Below are 21,309 nucleotides of genomic sequence, written 5' to 3'. Positions count from 1 at the left end.
AGGTCAGTAGCTGCTTACCAGATGTCAGGGGTTATGCTTATTTTCTCCAGCAAAAATATCCCATCTGGAATTGCAGGCGTGATTGGCATCACCATCTGGTTAAATTTGTAGTGATGCATAGTCATGCTCTAAGGTCTTTTGCCTTTGGTCTAGGTAAACAGGCATGCCAAACGGGGATGTAATAGGAACCAACACCCCTGCATCCTTCAAATTTTTGATAGTGGTACTGGTTTGTGAGCTTCTCCAGGGATGGGGTATAGTTATTGGTTTGCTTTCTTTGTAGGGAAACGGGGGAGAGTTCCAAGGGCTTCTTCATGGCCCTGTCTTCCCTAATGGCTTTTATGACAGAACAGGGAATCAATGCAGGGATTTGGCCAGTTACTAAGTATATCTATTTCCACTAAAATTCTAGGACTAGGGAAATAACCACAGGATGGGCCTGTGCTCCCCTTGGACCCACCATGAGATACCAGGGTTGACTTTATCTCTCACCTCCTCTCTGGAGTGAGATGGGTGCTCTGACTGGTGGACCACGTTTTAGGTCTCCTGGGATTAGTGTCAGTTCAGAGCTAGTGTGCGGTAACCCTTGGAAAGACTACGCATTTCTCTTTCCCCAGTGGACAGTCACCCTTGTGAATGGCTGCTGGTACCTCTTAGGTAAGGTCTGGAGAAAGCTTGGTGGGATACATCTGTGGCTGTGTGTAGGGCCACAGCAATCTTACACTCAGTCCTCCTTGGTCTAACATCCTGTGAATGTTAGGCTCCTCTCAGCAGGCTTTGAACTTCTTTCGGGGCTCTTTTGGCACCTAATTCCCATTAGGAGGCCATGAGGGGTTAGTGGGAGTAGGTGGTGAAGAGAAGTGGCATCCCCTTGTGAAACTACTTGAAAGGGTTTTATGGGAGGTGGGTTAGGAGGCTGGGTCTTCTCAGAGGGCTGTAAATTGCTGCTTTCAGCAGACATGTTCAGCTGAATTTGGAGTTCAACATTCTTAGCCTCATTTGTATCTGCCCCAGTGCCTGCATCCATGATTTAGGATCATTTGACTTTGCAGGGTTGCATGTTTAATTGGTTCTGCAGCCCTTATCATCAAACTGTGGCTTGATCCTTAGCCCTGTCAGATTAGCAGCTATTAGAAAAAAAGGACTCCTTTATAACAGCCATAGATTTTCTACTCATCTGTTTGGGAATTCATAACTTTCAATTTGTCGTTTGCTTGGTGCACATTCTCAGAGACCATCAGAAGCAGCCGCAGCCCATGTCACAATCTTTGAAATCAACATTTTCATCATCTTCTTGGACTTACAGCACCTTGCTCACCACCTATACTTCATCCTGGGACAGGGAATTTGAGTGATCTTGGTATCACTATGTGCCAGATTATCAGTTTCCCCTCCCCTCCCTCTATAGGAAGGTTATCAGGATGCATCAAACATGCATCCCATTTTTGAGGGTCTGTTTCCTGCGGTCATTCTTGGTAGCAGTTACTGCATCAGTCGTGACACACTTGAGTAATTGAAGGGACTCGAACAAAGGGACTATTTACTAAGCTGTTGTGGGCAGAGGTGACAGAAGCAGCAGCAGCAGGGCGTGGTGAAGCACCCCTTCTAACAGTGTTTGGAAGCCGTACTACTCCCAGGCCTTTAACTGTAGCTGTGGGAGAGGGGTCACCTGGTGGGGACTGTGGCCTTGGGTGGAGAAACCGCTGCCTGTTAGAAAGGGAGGAGGAGAACTAAATACCTCCTACCCTTCCATCTCCTGCTAGTGCCTCGCATTGGATGAACCCAACCAGAAGCCAGAGGGCAAGGGCAGGAGGCAGGCTGCCTCAGTGTGAGGTCCACAGAGGCCCGCCTTCTGGGCCGTGCGGGGGGGAGAAGCGTGGTGTTGGATCTGGAAGGGCAAATGGGGACCATTTAGCACTCTTGCCAGACTGGTATTTCTGGCCCAGATTTTAGTGTGCGCCTTGAGTGCTGGGCTCTACACTTAACCGCCTGCTGTCCACGTAGGCTGAGATGTCCCTTGGGCACCTTGTGTGGACAACTTATCCTTCCCCCCCAGGTCTTTCTCCCTCGTCTGTTCCTGATGCCACTTAATGTCATATCTTAATGTCCATTCCATAGGGAAGGCCTGAGGCGTGATGTTCTCCTTTAGTTCTGCTCCTCCGGACCACGCACGGTAAGGCACAGTAGGCTTCCAAGCGCGTACGTAAATGTAGTACCAGCAGGCCCTACCACCCCCTGGATCCACATTCTCAAGGGACAGGTGCGGCTAGTGTAGCACCATAACCTTCACCCTCTCATCATGTCTGCTGCAGATGGAGCAGAATGCGCTGGTGTGGGTCCTGGGGCTCCTGGACAGGGCTCACCTGCCTTTGAAGAGCTGTGGTTCCACTTGCTCTGATTGCTTAGCAGAAGAGCACTGTGCCTGGAGGACAAGGCTCTTGTCAAGATGGTGCCCTGGTCTAGTGGAGGGGGCGGGAAGCTGCTCTTGTGGGGTTTTAGGGTACTCTAACTTGTAACAAATGCTGCACCCTAAGCTTAGGAGGGGACCATGTTTTCTAACAACTAATTTAACTGCATATGAATCCTTCCTGACTGCATTTCCAGCAGCAAATCCAACAAAGTAGGCTTTGAATCATCTCAAAGGAACCACCTTTGTAATCAATTAAATTTCATTATACCTGATTATTTGATGTCTGCTGATAGATATTTGAAATCGTTACTTGAATATAATTTATTTGCAAATGTTAGATCAGTCAGAGTGACTTCCTGAAATTAATCACCGAGGGAACCTGGCAGACTAACCCTTTAAAAGGTATTATTTGGTGTCAGTGGAGACTGTGGGCTACTGTGTGTAGCAAAGGTGACATCAGTGTGACATCTTGAGCCCTTTGTCCGTGGGTGGGATGATAATATTAGCATAGTTGTATTTGTTTTGTATGAAGATCTACTGTAATATCTCTGACCAGGGGTCCAGTGCCTAAGAATTATCCATAGTTGTTAAAATGCAGCCTAGCACAGTGGGTAAGAGTCAGGACCCTGGAGCCAGACAGCTTGGCTTCAAATCATTTAACCTGTCTGTGTGACAGTTGCCTCATTTGTAAAATGGGGGGTAAATAATTAGCTTACCATACAGGTTCCTAATCTGAAGCAAACTTCACCTGTTCATCGTGATGCTAGAAGCTTGAAAACCATCCTTTGAAAAACCCTGCTCTTAAATTCATCAAACTAGAGTCCTTTTAGTTGAGAGCCCTTAGTCCATATGAGCCATGGTGTATAAACTCCCAGAGTTTCTTAGTAGAAAAGAAGGTAGATGGGATGTAAATGTTTGATTGTGACTTAGCTATTGACAGGGACATAACAGAAACTGTTTCTCACCTGGGCTGAGACTTATGATCAAAGGTAAATTCCTGGCAGAATAAGCATAAAATGGGTTCTGTGAGCAAGGAATGGCAAATCACGGTATTTTAAAATCATTTTGCTAATTTTTTTTTTTTTTCTGTTGGTTAAGGTTGCATGATGGAATTTGAACATTACCTCAAGAGGTTTTATGTTTTGGATTAGCTAATTGTGTTTGTCCTCTGCTGACTATTTCTTCGGACTCACTTTTTGGTGTCCTTTTGAGGCAGTAAACTCAAAGGGATTATACCATGGACTACAAGGAAAGCTGTCCAAGTGTAAGCATTCCCAGCTCTGATGAACACAGAGAGAAAAAGAAGAGGTTTACTGTAAGTATGTAATGTAAAGCATATGGAACAAAATGGAACGTAGAGAATATTTCCAATTCTGCTGTTCTTCCTTAACCTAGAATGGCCTCCCCAGACTTTGCAGATTTTACTTATCTTTCAAATGATATATCCTCCAGAGTCTTCTCTGTGTACTATAATGGAATACAATTTCCTTTTTTAGTGCAGAGTTTTGTCTGTTTACCTCTCCCTTTGGAGAAACTTGTGAAACTGTCTGATAGACCATCTCACCAGAGAATGTGCATACGCGTGGTTCTGTGACACATCACATCTCAGGGGGTCAATGGACTCCAAAATTCATTGATCCCATGTGAAGAACCACTGTCTTGAAATTTCCACAGTATCTTTCTTAAGACATTTGTCATTTTCTATCTCCATTTAAAAAATATTTTTAAATGAGTATTCTAACTCATTTTTTCACCATAAAGGTAAAGTCCATTTCTAATTTTACTTTTTATCACCATGGTATCTACTGTAGGACTTTATAAAGAATAAGCACAATGAATATTTGGCTGAGTCAGTGTATCAGTGACTGCTATTCGGAGAATAGTCACTTTTCTAATTAGTGTAATGAAACGTATTGTATTTAGTTCCAGTAGTCTTGTTAGTATACACAGAGATCTGCTGTCCTCCTCTCCCTGAAAAAAATGTCATTTATCGTGTCTGTAACTGATCTGGCCTTCCTTGTAAAGCCCCACCCACTGAGCAGTGTGAAGAAATTCATTTAACCCAATTCTGTTCAACAGTTTGAGCTAAAATTTAAGCAGTTCTTTCTTTTTTTTTTTGCGGTACGCGGGCCTCTCACTGTTGTGGCGTCTCCCGTTGCGGAGCACAGGCTCCGGACGTGCAGGCTCAGTGGCCATGCCTCACGGGCCCAGCCGCTCGCGGCACGTGGGATCTTCCCGGACCGGGGCACGAACCTGTGTCCCCTGCATCGGCAGGCGGACTCTCAACCACTGCGCCACCATGGAAGCCCTAAGCAGTTCTTTTAAGTAAAAATGCCCAGCCTATCTTCATTGTGCTCTCTTTCTCTTATTTGAACACACACTCCTTCTCCAACTTGGCATCATGGTTTGTGGCAGGAGAGGTGTCCCCTTTCACAGTGTTTGTTCAGTTGATGACTGACCTCATGGTAGCCTGGTGAAGGCTTGGCATTCTTGTCATTGTCTAGATCTTTGCCATTCCAGGTGTAGAGTGACTGGTCTGGCAGACATCCAGCTGTGGTTGACCTGCCAGTCCTGGGCATTTTGTTGGCATCCACTGCTGGCATCTGCAGTTGATGAACTGATTTGTGATCTGCCCTTTGTTGGCTTGGCAAGGGTCGTGGTGACTGACTGCTGACTCAGCTTCCCCTTGGCGCGTGATGGCTGTAGACCCCACTGAAGCTCTGCGTGCCCTCCACCTTCTCCTGACTCAGGTGGTCTACCCTGGTCTCTGACCAGGGGGTCACCCGGCCCCTGCCAGCTGAGTGCCATGACAAGTGACTTTCAGCTCAGGTCCATGTCACATGGGAGTTGAGGAAAGCTGAGGAGTTAAACTAAACCCTTGGACCACCCCACTCTGCCTTCTTAACTAGGTGGGGTGGGGCCCCCCAATGGTGGTTTTCTCCCAGAGCCTCAGACAAGGAGCTGGAAACAGCCCTTCTGTCTTCTGTTCTCCCTTCCTTAATAAGCATACCTCCACACCTGCAGAGAAGCCCAGAGCAGAGAGATTGCAGTGTGTGTCTGGCCATTTGCCTCTCTGCAGATGTTGCAGCAGTACCTTCAGCGTTTCTTCCGCATTCGTATAAGCCGGTTTTAGAAACATCATATGATGGTAAACAAGAGGTCGGTATACTTAGCATGAGATAGTGGAGTGTGTGAAGTTTTCCTTCCTTCCCTCTCCTTACTTTTACCTTTGGACCATTCTCTCCTTCAAGGGCATAACCTCCTGCCAAGTTTGATGGAAATTCATACATAGCGAATACAGGCGATGGGTTATCTTATCTCAGGTGTCCTTTTGTTTTTCGTGGTAGAGGTATTTCCACGTCTTCTGTGAAAAGGTCGAGGAGGCCTATAGTGTCACTCTTACCAGCTGTCCCCAGAGGTGTCGCCTGAGTTCTCCAAGGCTCTGTCCAGATCCCCTTGTTCACTTCCTTCCTTCAGATGCTCAGATGTTGCCTTGTTGTTAGAGAGGGTTTTTCTGACCACCCTATATAAAACAGCATCTTCACACTCTGTCCTGCTTACCCTGTGTAGTTTTTTAATAGCAGTTATCACCACCTGACATACTTTGGGTTTATTTATGTGTGCTTTCCCTGAATTTGTTCTTTGAAGCAAGAACCTCCCACACTATTGTTTCACCAGTACCTAGAACAGAGATGGAGGTTCAGTAAGTATTTGTTGAATTGAAGTTGAATGAAAAGTAGGATTAAGTTCACATGTTAGTTGCTGATCACTGCAGTACAGTCCCCGGTCCTCAGGAAACTTGGTTCTACTCAACACAGATAGACCCGACCCCACCCAGCACAGACTCTGTCCAGCTTCAGCATGTCTGTGTATTATTGGGGAACAAAAATAGACACTGCGTTAACTATTCAATAATATATATATGTATTTTTTTTTGCGGTACGCGGGCCTCTCACCACTGTGGCCTCTCCTGTTGCGGAGCACAGACTCTGGACACGCAGGCCCAGTGGCCATGGCTCACGGGCCCAGCCGCTCCGCGGCATGAGGGATCCTCCCGGACCGGGGCACGAACCCGTGTCCCCTGCATCGGCAGGCAGACTCTCAACCACTGTACCACCAGGGAAGCCCCTCAATAATATTTTTATACTCTAGTTTTCGCGTGTCTTTTAAACGACTTTACAGAGAAATGCACTGTGTTCTAGGATGTCTTGACTTAAACCAAGTCTAAATTATACTTTCATTTATCCACTCAACAAATTGTCCTTGAGTTTCTTGTCTTATGCCAGGGCTGTTCTAGGCACTGGGAATACAGTGGGTAGCAAGAATGATACAGCCCTTGCTCTCAAAGAACTTACATTCTGGTGAGGCAAGACAGGCAATAAGGAAATATTTTTTTGAAAAACTTAATAAGATTTATTGTACTGTTATTATTGTACTATTTCTGTGAAATTTTGTGCATTTTTGCAAATGAGAGTGTTTTTTAAAATTTGAAGAGGTTTTGTTTTTGCCTGTTGGTATTTTATTAGAACTTACTTAATAAGCCCTTGTTCATAAATCATCCTGCCAATTAATAACTTTACAGGGCTTTATCTTAAGCTCCTGTAAATAGAGTTGCAGCAGAACTGCTTTGGCCTGGAACCTAGGTTTGGGTTCTCATCTTGGCTGTACTTGAGTATCTGTGGGAAGCCAACTTATCCCCCTGGGAAGTCAGCACAAACACTGCTGTTTGTTCAAGAATCTCGTAATCATATAAACCTAAGTATCTGATCCTTTGGTAGCAGGCCTGCTTCCAGGCCTATCTGATCCTGAATGCTGTAGGAGATAAATCTGTAGTCTCCTCCTAAAAACATGGCTCAACTTTTGTCAGCACCCAGACTAGGTTCTTTTTCCTCTACTTCTGCACTCTCTCCCTTGGGAGCAGTGTCATCTTATAAACGATTCTGATATCTTACACCCAGTAGCTTCCTGTAGGACAACTTGATGTCCTCTTAGTTAACACCAGAAAATCCTCTTACCCCTGTAGCTCACGTAGGGTGCCTGGATGCTCTTTTTGTCTCTGCTTAAGTGATTCATCACTTATCCAGGTAACTGATACAATGACTTTGCTTCACTTTCCAGGTGAGACCTGATCCCTTTCTCACAGGGGCATATGGCTTTACGTTCTGGGGCCCCTCGTACTAGGGGCCTGTTAATGTGACCATATCTTCAACAATACTGCAGAATTCCTACATTATAATCATATGCAGTATCAGGGAGATCTTTCTTCACAGTATTATCTAACTATGAACTGGTGAGTGTAGCTTTCCAGTCTTTTGTGGGAAAGGATAGTTTATACATATTTGTATACCCGTCTTCTAAAATAAACCTGGTTTACTCTGTTATCTAACAGACTATGGACAATTGTATTGTAAATATCTCTTTCCCCTAATCTTCACTGTAAAATAGTGAGATTGATAACCCAAGCCATACATCAGTGAACCTTTCCTCATATACCTGGATCCTTGTTATTTTTCTCTTTAGAAATTATAAAAGATCTTTGGGGTTCCAAATTGTTTTCTGTACATTGGTATGTTGAATTATATTCTGAGAGTATCTGTGGGACGAATTATGAGAGTTAATTCTGTATTATAACTGTTGATTTGATACTTGTTCTAGTGCATGGAGGGTTAGAAGATTTAGATTTTAGTCTCACAAGTCTGTGAACTTGGGCAAGTTACTTAACTTTGGGGGGCCATCATTTCCTCATCTGTAATGGGGGTTGTAATGTTTATTCTGCTTATTTCCTCATAGGGTTGTTGACTGTGGTTATGTGAAATTATGTATATATGAAAATATTAAACACAGGTTAAGATGGTAGTAGGAAATCTGAGGATAAATTCTTAGTTTGAAAAATACTGTGTAAAAGATGCCCTGAAAGGAGGAGAACTAATAATTTAGTGTTTACTGTGTTCCAGGCATTCCTTTTGAAAATACTTTATCATTTCGTGGTAGTGGTTACTGCTGGGGAAGAAGAGAGCAGAATGGCATCCGCTGAAACTATAATGTTTTATTTTGGGGGAAGAAAATCTGAAACAAGAATGGCCAAATGTTAGAATTCAGAGTATCTAAATAATGAGTACATGGGTATTCATTGTGTTATTCTCTGAAAACTATGGAAATATTTCATAACATTTTAAAAATAAAACACTTTTCAACAAGATAAAATAAGTGTTTCAGTTGGTATACTTCTGTATCTTGGAGAATCACGTATAAATAGTAATGTCTAATATCAGTTTCATGAGTATGAAAGCAGGTTATTTGCATATGTAAATAGCTAATGTGCTTTTTTTTGTGATCAAATTTTATTGTTATTTTTTATTTCCACAGGTTTATAAAGTTCTGGTTTCAGTGGGCAGGAGTGAGTGGTTTGTCTTCAGAAGATATGCGGAGTTCGATAAGCTTTACAACACTGTAAGTAACAGTCAGTCTACAAGATTTTTATTTAAAACAAAACACCTGAGAAAACTGGAAAATGAGATTTATTTGATAATTAAATAATACTTATATATATCAGATAAGCAGAAAAGGGTAAGGGGTTCTTCAAAACATCCTGACTTTGGAATTCTTACCAAAAAGGGTGGAGAGAGGACTGTTGAGAAGTTTCAGATAAACTATTGAAGATATGAAAACTAAATGTACAGCTTAAAATACATTTCAGTGTCATAGGAGATTAGAAATAAATCCTTTCTACCTACCTTTCTAATAATTGTTAATCATCATGCTCTTTGTGGTTAAATTGCCCAACTATAAGCTTTAGGTCTGAAAGTCTGTCATAAGCCTACCTACCTTCCATGGTTTCATTCTCTGTTAGAAATTAGTCTAAGGTTCCAGAGTTTAAGTAGCTAACACAGCTGAAATGAATATTGACTTTCAAAAGCCTGACAGTTACCTGAGATCATTAGTTATTTAAATAACTAAAACCTGTTTTATATATTCATCGTTCAGATATTATTTTTCATCCAGTGTTTACAGTTACAGTTTCTACCATAGGAAGCTAGAGCACCATGGTCATTTTAACACATCAGGCCAGATCTTACACAGGGACCAGTGTTTGTGGAGAGCATTGCCTTTAAGGTTATGCATACGTAGGAGACCAGAGGACACTGCCTGTGTTGGTCATTAGAGACCCCAGGTTATTGAGACAGCTCTGGGTTCCAAGCTTTGCTTCAGTTAAGAAAAAAAAGCCTCAAATCACAGATTTAAATTTCTTCTGCTCTAACAATAAATAGCAATCTCCTCATGTTGTTATTTTTAAAATGGTAGATTATTAGGCATCCTCCAGAAAAAACTGTTTCATATTTTAAAAGTTAACTTTTTCAGTTTTCTTATCCCTGTCTCTTGATTTTAAAAATAGTGTTAGATGGATATATGTCTATGGGTTATCATTTGTAAAATATATTAAATATGGGGGAAGGTAAGCATATCTCAGTTAAGAGGTAAATTACTTCCTAAATGGGCCAGAATGAATCAAATGTTGTCTAGCTGCACAACTTCCTGTGTTTCCTTAAGTCATGAAAGTTAGGTGTTAATATTTGAGTATCTTTAGTTATAAAGGTAAAGTAGGAAAGTTTATTGGGGGCACTCCTCCCACATGATCACTTTAATTCTCTTTCCATCAAGCAACCCATGTTAAGCTTTTTGCAGAAAATTCTCCCTAATGTTAGTTGAGTCTTTACCATCCATCTCCCTCATTTTTCCTGTATTTCTCTTCCTTTTTTCATCTTTTTCTTATTTTCCCATTTTATGTGTCTTCCTCTCTTTTTATGTAACTCCTTCCAATTCTGCCTTTTGTGGTGAGGAGCTAAGAAAAAAACAGGGGAATGGTATCAGTTGTGTTCTTTGAAACTACAGAAGTGAAGTTAAACCTGGACTGGATTTCTCCAAGTTTGAAAACACAAATTCTTTCCCTATGCTCCTTTTAGAATAAAGAAAAAAGTGAAATTTCCAATCTGTAAAATGTTAACTGTCAGTTTAAATGTGTATTTATGACTGTAGTTTACATTTGGAAGCTTTTTATTAAAAGCTTGTTGAACACATACAGAAGTAGAGAGACTAGTATAAATAGAGAAAATAATGTAATGTGCCATCCATCTCCAGCAATTACCGTACACGGCCATTCTTGTTTCATCTCTATCCCTAGCCAGCCCACTGAATTATGAAGCAAATTTCAGACATCATGTCTTTCCATTTGTAAATATTTCTGTATACATCTTTAAAAAGATAAAGATTGTTTAAAAAATATACATACAATATCATTATCACATCTAAAAATAATTAACAGTAATGCCTTAATGTCAAATACTTAATGTCATATAAACTGGTTGATAAGTCTATGAAGTGTCTTTTGTTTTGTTTTGTTTTGTTTTGTTTTTTTGGTACGCGGGCCTCTCACTGTTGTGGCCTCTCCCGTTGTGGAGCACAGGTTCCGGACGCACAGGCTCAGCGGCCATGGCTCATGGGCCCAGCCGCTCTGCGGCATGTGGGATCTTCCCGGACCGGGGCACGAACCTGTGTCCCCTGCATCGGCAGGCGGACTCTCAACCACTGCGCCACCAGGGAAGCCCTGAAGTGTCTTTTTTTTTTAACATTGTTATAAGTTTATTTTTTTGTTTAACTTTTTAAAAAATATTTTGTTGAAATATAGTTGATTTTATGACCTGTCTTTTAATCACTGTTTTCCCCTCCACCTCTCTTTCCTTTATTATTATTATTTTTTTTACAATTTTTTGTTGAAAGAAACAGGGTCATTTGTCTGCAGATTTTTCATTCTGAATTTTGCTGAGAGCATGCTTACGGTGTAGAGTGATTAATACATTCTCCTATTTGTATTTCCTGTCAGTGGAGGTATATATATAATGTGTGTGTGTTTATGTATACATAGTGTATGTTTGGTTGTTGTTTCTAAAACATCTAAATTCACTAGAGGAATGCAAGGATTGGTAAGACTGTGTATGTGTGGTTTTTTGACATCAAGCTTACAGTAAAAATAAGCATTTACCCATTTTTATGGCTTTACTGCCCAAATTTAATTTCTTCAGGACGAAGTTTTTCTTTCTCTGGGGATAAGCAAATCTGAGAAACAATTATTAATAGGAGGAAGGCTAGAGCAGAGGGTATTGAAAGCAGAATTCATCAGCTTTCTCAGAAAACAATTGTCAGTGTGTTCACTTAGAGAGAACACAAACATCACATCTCCTGAGGTAACAAAACAGTGAGTAACGTGTTCAAAACCTATACTCCAGGTTCTAGTCTAAGCACTTAACATAGATGATTTTCTTTAAGCCTTACAACAAATCACTGAGGTAAGTGCGAAGATTATCCCCATCTTCCAACAAGAGAACTGAAGCTCAGAGATGTTAAGTAACTTATTCCAGGTCACAAAGATACTAAGTGTTTTATTGGGACAAAATGGGATTAGTCAGACTAATGGTGTTTTATTGGTATAATTTAATATTGTACATTTGATCATGATATACTTAAAGGTATGTCTTATGGCGGATTTTTTTGAAAATCAGATTGTATTTTGTTTTGGTACATGTATACCTGGAAGACCTATAAAATTAAGTTCATATAATGTTATGTGTTCAATTCTAGTTAAGGAAACAATTTCCTGCTATGGCCCTGAAGATTCCTGCCAAGAGAATATTTGGTGATAATTTTGATCCAGGTAAGCAATAACTTCATAGACCAGCCATAAGTGATGGTTGAAGTTTGAAAAAGTAGTTAACATATTCATTGCAGTGTATAGTAGTACAACGTTACAAAGCTAATGGATCTCATGCTCTATGAAAATAATGCCTCAGGAAGGTGCTTACTGTGTACCAGCCGTTGTTTTTAAACACTTTATATGTTTTAATTCATTCAGTCCTCACAACAACCCTTTGAGGTGGGTATTATTATCATCACTATTTTATAGGTAAGGAAACTGAGGCACAGGTTGAATGATTTGCCCACGGTCGCATACAGCTAGTAAAAGTCAGATTTGGAAGTTAAATTCAAGCAGTCTGGCTTCAGATAAATCTATTGATTATTAAGGATAATGGGCAGTACTTTTCTAACCATGAAACATTTACTAAATGTGTACTCTGTACACGGCACCCTGCAGGCCTCTGAATGGGATACCAAGAAAATGTCCTATTGTTCACCCTTGGGGAGCCTAATGACACATAGGATCTCAGAAATCTGGAGGCTGTATATATGTCTGAAGCCTCAACTTCAAACTTTTTTTTTTTTACTAGAATCTAGAAGAACTTAACCCAGTACACAAATGGTGACCTATAGAGAGATAGAAGTCTCTATCCACCAGAAATTCTATGCGTAAAGGCATCTGTTTATGCCACAGGTGGATCCTGACATGCTATCGAGTTTCCTCCCTCCCCACCATCTTACCTCCTCAACTAATTTGCTTGTAACCTTGTAACCCATCAGACCTGTGATTCCTTATGTAGGAGCTCTCAAATGGCTTATCTTGCTTCCTCTCTACAACCTAACCTTATACCATTCCTTTTCCTCCCAGATCTTTTCACTATACCTTGTGCAGTTCTGCCCGCGATGAACAAACACCTTTATCCTCTGTCTTCTTATTTCTTTCACGTTCTTGCTGTAATTAAAACTGAGTTTCGGCCCCCCCCCCCAGGGTACTGGAATCCCCTGTAACCCTCTCAGCTGGAGACTCTTTATTCTTTTACACTTTCTGAACCTCAGGATTGGAGAGGCTTCTCGTTTCCCCTGTTCTTTTTCACTTCCCCTATTTTATGTAGACTTTTTTTCTCTTGGGAGAATTTAGCACACTTTATTATTATTGCCAGTTTGTCTTATTGGGCTATAGATTTTATGAAGGTAGATACTGTATCTTTTTTATTTAATTATAGTGCCTAATAAATATTAGATTCTCAATAAATGTTACTTGAATACATGAATCCATTAATAAAGAGACGATTGAGTTGGCACAGCAAAGCCAGTTATACATTCCATGAATTGATTTTATCGGCCAGTGGCTTTTGTATTCTTGTTCTCTTGTTTTGTTTTTAGCTGTAGAACACTTTTTTCCTAGTGAAATCTGATGCAGAAAAATGTAATGTGTAGAACAAATAAAAACGGAGCTGCTTTGTTGGTGTAGCAGTGAAGTATGTCTGTGGAGCATAGGTTGAAAAACATCGTGAGGGCAACATGGGGGCCCTATTAGAGATATTTGAGCAAAGTGGCGACTTGATGTGAAACCAGCAGTGTATAATGTATAGTAGGCACAGCAGAGGGAAGACGAGATGGAGACTGGGAGTCTGGTTAAGGGAATATTCCAGTAGTCCTCAAGTTAGGTGATGAGAGCTGCAACTCAGGTGGAAATGGGGCTAAAAATTGAGCCACGTGTAGGAAATCTTTTAATGAAAAATCTGTAAGAAATCTTGGTGATTGCTTAGGGAAAGGAGACATATAGAGAAGAGAATCAGAGATAACTGAAGTGTCAGGCCTGGGTGAATGAGAGAATTAATTAATTTGAAGTGACAGAAAGACATTTAAGAGGATTCAAACTACATGTTAGTGATTAACATGAGGATTGAACTTGGGTTAGAGTTCTCTGGAGCCCTTAGTTAAACCCTAAAGTCAGAATCATTTTATCCAGGGAAGGAGGCAAAGAGATAAAGACCTGCAGCATTGCTACTTCATGGTTCAAGGCAAAATACCAGACAGTGCCCTGTGGTATTTATGTTTGGTAGATTAATTATTTGATACTAAAAATTGATTTTTATTGAAGAACATTTTGAAATCAATCCTGAGCATGTTGTATATGACTTGGCAACAGTGAAGTAGACTGTATGTTATAGATTTTTGGAAAGCCTTTCATTGGGGAGATCAGATCTAAGTCATACTCAACAAACCAAAGATTGGTAGGATGTTCATTTTATTAGGCTTTGGCTAAACAGACATTCTCATATTTTGCTGGTGGGAATACAAAGTCGTACAAACCTTATGAAGTTTGGTAATATTTAGCAAAACTATATATGCATTTCCGTTTGACCAAGAAATCACATTTCTAGGAATCTGTTCTAAAGATAAACTGCATCGGAAATGATGTATGTATGTACAAGACTGTTTATCGTGATGCTGTTTTTCATAGCAAAAACTGGAAACAACTGAAACATCCTTCCAGTATTAGAATATGATACAGCTGTAAAAAGGAACGAAAAAGCTCATTGTGCATTACTGTGGAGTGATCTCCAGAATACCTGGTTAAGTGGAAAAAACAAGGTGTGGTTGTGGACAGTGTATATTTTTTGTGTAGGAAAGGATGTGAAGATTCAAAAGGAAATAATGGAAGAATAAACCAAAAACTAAAAACTGATGACCTTAAGGAGGGAGAGGCCAACTGGAGACAACAGAGGTGGATGTTAGACCTCCCTGGATGAATCTTGTGCACAGCTTTGCATATTTTAAACAATTTAAAAACAAAAACAAATGCAACAATATTGAAGTCTCTAACAACTGAAAATAAACAAGGAAAAAATATAACTGTATTCTGATTGGTGGTGAAACACATGGAGAATAATTACTTTAAATGACTTTAAAACATGGAAACTCAGCTTTATATTCCTCATGGCAAAAAAAAAAAGTGTACAAAGAAATTTTATCCTGCATTCAATAGTCTCATTGATAATATAGAGTTATTTTGTAATTATGTTAATGTCATGAGAACCAAAATTTTAAGCAGAAGAGGAAAGAGACAAATATAAAATCAAAGATTTTAAGTAAAAATTCCTGTAATTTTAAACTTGGGAATACAGTATGAAATCATGATTTATTTTTCTCTTTCTAAAACAATACATATTTCCCAGTGCTCTCCACTGGAAATGCCTGAAAACAATAACAAATGAGTAGCAGCAAACACCCTTAGCATCCAGGTTGTAATCTCTAAATACCATTTCCCCCTTAAAGGAACCACAGTTCCATGGCAGTTCCAGGTGCTGGGCAAGAAATGTACAAGATGGTCCTAGGATATCTTGGCCTGAAAGCAAAGAAGCTATACAAGAATACTGAGGCTTTATCAAAAGGACACAGGAGCCCAATTGATGGGGCTTTCACTGGCCAAAGATGGGACAGTTAGAGCGTGAAGAAAGAAATTGTCCTTTTAATTTAACCTCGTGTTTGACAGCTACCACATAGAGTTTTTCCATACATCTTTCTGAGTTCTTATGCTGCAGCTTCTAAGTCCATGCGTGTCATTTTCTTTTCTTTTTTTTTCCACTTTATGTTGGTGGTTACCAACCTCTGTAAGATAAGTTTTACATACTTGAGGCAGATTTTAAGGGTTATTTCTGCCTATACTTTTCTAAGTTAAAATTTCGTTTTGAATTTAAGGATCTTTCTGTAGAGTATACACAGAATTAGCTATACTTCTATATTCTAAATAGTTTAATATCAAACCTTTTGCTGATAGGATCTTGGAATCAATATATAAATTACGTTTTTTTGGTAGTTTTAAAAACAAAACAGGATTATCTTTACTACTGAAAAATAAAATTACAAAGTAACAAAACAATTGAGTTAAATAAGGGATGGGGCATATGAAATTTGGAGACTGTGAATGCTAGAATGTGTAATCATTTTGTTCGGTATTTTTTTTATTCATTCACAAACATCAGTTAAGTACATTCCAAGACACTGTGTTAAGGGCTAAAGTTAGAAAAAAATTTTTACAGGCATGATGCTAGCCTTCAATGACTTACATAGAAAATCACTTTTATTTCTCAATTTTAACTTCTGCTATTTGAAGAGAAATCGATTTATACAAAATAAAAACCTATTTTTAGCAACAGAGTTTTGGTAATACTCAACCAGTTAATCACCATTTCCAGTTGCAAGGATTTCAGTATTTCTTGGTTTCGTTTGTTTTTTGTTTTTAAGTTAGCATGATTTTTCAGCCACCAGTGTCATAGTGTTAATTCTTATTCATTACCTGGTAGTACATGAGGAGTTGGACAAAGCAAAGTGTCTCCAACGTTTTGTAGTGAGTGTTTAGAACCTAAAATAGGCATTTTTTTGGAGCATTTTCTTTTGGGGAATATGTTACCTGCTTTATTTTATTTATTTATTTATTTTTAATAAATTTATTTATTTATTTTTGGCTACGTTGGGTCTTCGTTGCTGTGCGCGTAGTTGCGGTGAGCCGGGGCTACTCTTTGTTGTGGTTCACGGGCTTCTCATTGCGGTGGCTTCTCTTGTTGCAGAGCACGGGCTCTGTGTGCACAGGCTTCAGTAGCTGTGGCACACGGGCTCAGTAGTTGTGGCTCGCGGGCTCTAGAGTGCAAGCTCAGTAGTTGTGGCCCACGGGCTTAGTTGCCCCGTGGCATGTGGGATCTTCCCGGACCAGGGCTCGAACCTATGTCCCCTGCATTGGCAGGAGGATTCTTAACCACTGTGCCACCAGGGAAGTCCTACCTGCTTTATTTTAATTTTATAATCATTGTATTTACAGATTTAAGAAATATATATTTGTAAGTATTCCTTATTGTATATGAAGAAACGTGAGTTAAGAAATAACTTCTTAATCAAAATTCACTATCTTGTGCTTGTGTATTCTGGTATAACTGTATTGATGATAATTACAGTCTGATATAAATAGTATTGTCTCTCTTAACAGATTTTATTAAACAGAGAAGAGCGGGACTGAATGAATTCATTCAGAACTTAGTTAGGCATCCAGAACTTTACAACCAGTAAGTAATTTTCATTGTGTTCTAAGGAGGCACTGAAACCCAACCTAAGACTATTGAATAAGCTACTGATCCAGGTTTTATACATTCTGTGGAATATTATTGTGCTGTATATTTTTGTGAAATCTTCTTCAAGAATTTTTCCTCTGGTATTCTTAATCTTCTTTTCTCTCCATCAACTCAAGGCCCTAGTTATTTTCTTTCTTCCTACTGTACTTGTATTTTCTTTTGTAGATTAAACTTGAAAGGAATTTGCACAGTTAAAACATTTTGCTAATTATTTGATGTTATATTTATTCGTGCATTGAGAAAGCATTTCGTATGTACTTCTGTGTGCATTGGGAATAAAAAGAGAAATGAGTGTTATCCTTACCTTCCAGAGGAATAGGCTTCCAGGTACGTGGGAGAAACAGGTGTAGAAACAAGCAATTAAAGCAAAGAAAGTTTTATGAAAAAAGTCTGGAAGACAACAGAGAAAAACGTGGCCAACTCTTCTTGGGGTGGGTGGGTGTCAAGGAAGGCTTCCTGGAACTTAAAGGATGTGCAGTCTTTCAAGAAAAAAGCTAGGGAGAGCATTCTAGGCCAAGGGAGCAGTGCTTGTAACAGAGTCTACAAAGAGCCTGCAATTGTTCAGGATGCTCACGTATTAACATTTCACGATGACTGGAACACAGAGTAAGTTTACAGAAAGGAGATGAAGCTGAAGGAGTTGGCGAGGGCCAGGCACACTTGCTACCACTTCTTGTGCGACCTGGGTCAGCGTTCTCTCATCCCAGACAAGGCCTTCAGGCCTTCTCAGCACAACCTTCCAGGCAGCCACTTAACACGAGGACGCTTTCCCAGCCCTATGTGTGTCTGGTAGGCCAGCAGCTCCTGTGAAGGCAGAAGGGTGGGTCATATCAGAAATACCTAGGAAGGTATAGGTAGATCCATCGTTTGGGATGTATTTTCATTTTGAGCCTGGTAATTGGTTCATTGGTGTTCATTATGTTTATTGTGATTTGTTATGTGCATGTATGTTACTTATATTGTTTAGTATGTATAAAGTATTAACATTCTAAGAAGAATAAAGAGGACCAAGGAGAATATCTTGGGAACGTTTCTGCAGCTCACCTGTCTGGGTAGATGTAAAGGCTGCCTGTGGACATTGATGCAGTCATGACACCTTTTAACAGTCTTTTCAGAATCACAACATTGAAGGACTGTATTTTTAGCAATTGTCCTCAGAACGATTATTACCATTTTATAGTTCTTTATAGTTTATAGAGGGCTTCTATCTTCTGAGCAGGTGCTCTGACCTTTTTTAACTTAATTTAATTTACTAAATTAGTAAAATACTGGAGCTGGACTTCCTGTGACCAAGGTCTTCTGCCCAGTGTTCTGGGTTTCATTTTCCCTGATGCTCACAGATAGGACGAGGGTCACGGGGAGGTCCAGCACCTGCTGTAGCTCTGGGATTAGCCCCCGCAAAGGGGAGCAGCCGACTTGCCACTCAGAGCCCCCAGCAGGTGGTGGAGGAGCACAGAATTGGGCAGGATCCTTGAACTCAGGGTTCTTGTGTCTGGTGTGTTCCTTAGCAGAGAGCCTGGCTCTTTGTATAATTATTTTTTAAACATTATTGTCTTTTCCCTAGGACAAATTCTATGTTATCTTCAGCTTAGATCTACCCTTCTAATGTTTAACTCTTGTTATATGCACTTGAGATTACTTCGAATTGGCATATTACTGGCTGTTTGAAATTCGTACATTGAGAGCTTGAATATGTCTCATTCTTTGACAGAGCCTCACATAGAATAAGTGTGGAATAAATGGCGGTGGTGTTTATTATTTCTCCTGGTATTTTGAACAGTGTTACTCAGAACCTCTGACAGTATATGTTAAATTCTAAGTATTCATTTTGGATCTAGAAGTGTAGTATTATAAAGATGTTATATTTGGTATTGAAATTCAACTAAAACCAATTTGATTATTTTAACATCATACTATAAAATACACAATTTTTAAGTATACTACCCAATAGATTTATGCACCTTGTAACTACCACTATTCTGTTTAAGGTAGAGGACATTTTTCAGCACCCCAAGGTAAATAACCAAGAGGTTTTTTTTTTTTCAACTTAATGTTTAACTGACATTTTCTTTTTAATAAAAAGTGACATTTCACATTTTCTGGATCTCATCTGTTAATGGAACTTTGTTAATTTTCACACTCTTCATTTGAACATCAAACTGTTTATAAAATAGTACAGATTTAAGAGTTAGAGGAGAAGCTAATCAGCAAGTGTATCTTGAACACCATCTATGTGTCTGTTCTTATTATGTGTGGGATATGCGCTTCAAAAATAGCTTTACTTCAATAGAGAGAAGGTTATTTTTAAGATAACGTATTAAAATTGAATTTAAAATCATTTAAAAACTCAAACAAAATATTATTATTTCTCTGACCTTTGGATAGAAAAGGGTTTTCTGAGGATATTGGTAGTGAATGATGTATTACAAAGTAAAATAATGACAAATTTGATTAATAAAAACTTTTGACCTCCAAAAATTACAAGTGAAATTAAAAACAAAAAATATAAAAAGTTTCCCATGATAAAGGACAGTAGATAAATATACTTAATAAAAGAGCTCATGCAGATAATACATACCTAAGGCACCAAAAAAAAGACAAAACACATTAACAGTTTACAAAAGAAGAGATGCAAATGGCTGATTAATTACCAGAGAAGCTGAACATTTCTTTACTATTTAAGAAATGCAGATGAAGCAAAACACCTTATTTTAGCTTCATTGCATTATAACACAGATAGAAAAGAACACAAATCATGATTGTACAGCTTAATGAATTATGAGAAAATGAATACATCTGAGTTATCCCCCCTCTCCACCCCAGGCCAAGGAATAGAACATTGCCAGCACCCCGGCAGCCCCTCACATGTCTCTTCTCAATGTCTGTTCCTTCCCAAAGGTCATTACTCTCCTGATTTTTAGCACCATAGATTAATGTGCCCTGTTTCTGAAATTTATATAAATAGAATCATATATTACATGGTCTATATCTGGCTTGTTTTCAACAATTGAGAGTCACCAGTGTTATTGCATATAGCTATACAGTAGTTTGTTCATTTCCACTGCTGTATAATACCCCATTGCATGAATATACCACAATTCTGCTGATCAGCATTTGAGTTATTTCTGTTTTCTGGCTCTAATGAGTAATGTTGACATTAACATATCTTTTGCTGCACATGTGCAAGCATTTCTGATGTATCTCTGAGTAGAATTTTTGGTTGTAGAATATGTATATGTTTAATCTTAGTGGATAATGCTAAATAGTTTCCCAAAGTGATTGTACCAATTTCCACTTCCACCATCGGTGTACGAGATCACATGGGTCACCTCACCAACACTTAGTATCATTAGCCATTCTGGTGAGTGGGTAGTGGTATCTTATTGTTGCTTTAACTTGCATTTCTCTAATTACTAATATAATTGAGTTCCGTCTCTTTAAAATACTATTTTTCACTTACCAGACTATGAGAGATGTTAATATAAACTAACATTTAATCAAGGCTGGAGAAAGTCTTCAGGATGTTCATGTATTGCTAGGAGAGTAGAAATTGGTACAGCCTCTCTGGAAATTAGCTTAACAAACTACTTAAAGCCTAAAAATGGTTTATAGTTCAGAGCAAATACTTTTCTTTTTAAAAATCTGTAGTGAAAATCATAAATGCAGTTCCAGTATTGTACACAGTGATTGTTACTTGCAGCATTATTTATAGTAGTGAAAGCTGTACAGTCAAAAGTTGGAAGCCATATGTGTATATATATATATTATATATATATGTAAAAAATACATATATATATCCTAAAGTGAAAGAACCACTGAGTAACTTTTAGTGTGTCCTAATACAGCATCATACATCTATCAAAAGTGATTGCTAACAAAGAATTTTTAACCACATGGCAAAGACCTTTTGATGTATTGAATACATTGTATTTTTAGGTGAAAAACAGTAAAATATTTAAAATATAGCATGATCTTAACTGTGCAGAGAAAAAACAAATATAGTAGGGGTGTTAAGAATGAAGATTCCCACCTTTAAATTTTTTTTTTGAAATAAAATGCACATAACATAAAATTCACCATTTT

General features: G+C 39.0%; 1 protein-coding gene across 13 annotated transcripts in view; it reads left to right on the top strand.

Moving 5' to 3' along the window:
* The window catches only part of SGK3 (serum/glucocorticoid regulated kinase family member 3), a 111,334-nt gene that overhangs the window by 57,561 nt on the left and 32,464 nt on the right, over positions 1-21,309 (top strand). For 6 of the 13 annotated variants that reach the window (XM_022595266.3, XM_089899061.1, XM_022595265.3 and 3 more), the window contains exons 2-6: positions 2,119-2,173; positions 3,509-3,725; positions 8,777-8,860; positions 12,044-12,116; positions 17,085-17,160. In XM_022595266.3, coding sequence (XP_022450974.1) covers positions 3,648-3,725; positions 8,777-8,860; positions 12,044-12,116; positions 17,085-17,160 — 311 coding nt within the window. In that variant the 5' untranslated portion in view covers positions 2,119-2,173; positions 3,509-3,647. The other 7 variants (XM_089899068.1, XM_089899060.1, XM_089899059.1 and 4 more) reach the window with 4 other exon arrangements.

Source organism: Delphinapterus leucas, chromosome 17, assembly GCF_059928025.1.
Source record: "Delphinapterus leucas isolate spDelLeu-1000000601 "Yukka" chromosome 17, BTC_Dleu_Yukka2, whole genome shotgun sequence".
Classification (NCBI taxonomy): Eukaryota; Metazoa; Chordata; class Mammalia; order Artiodactyla; family Monodontidae; genus Delphinapterus; species Delphinapterus leucas.
The sequence above is the reverse complement of the archived record's forward strand: the minus strand, read 5'-3'. Positions and strand labels throughout refer to the sequence as shown.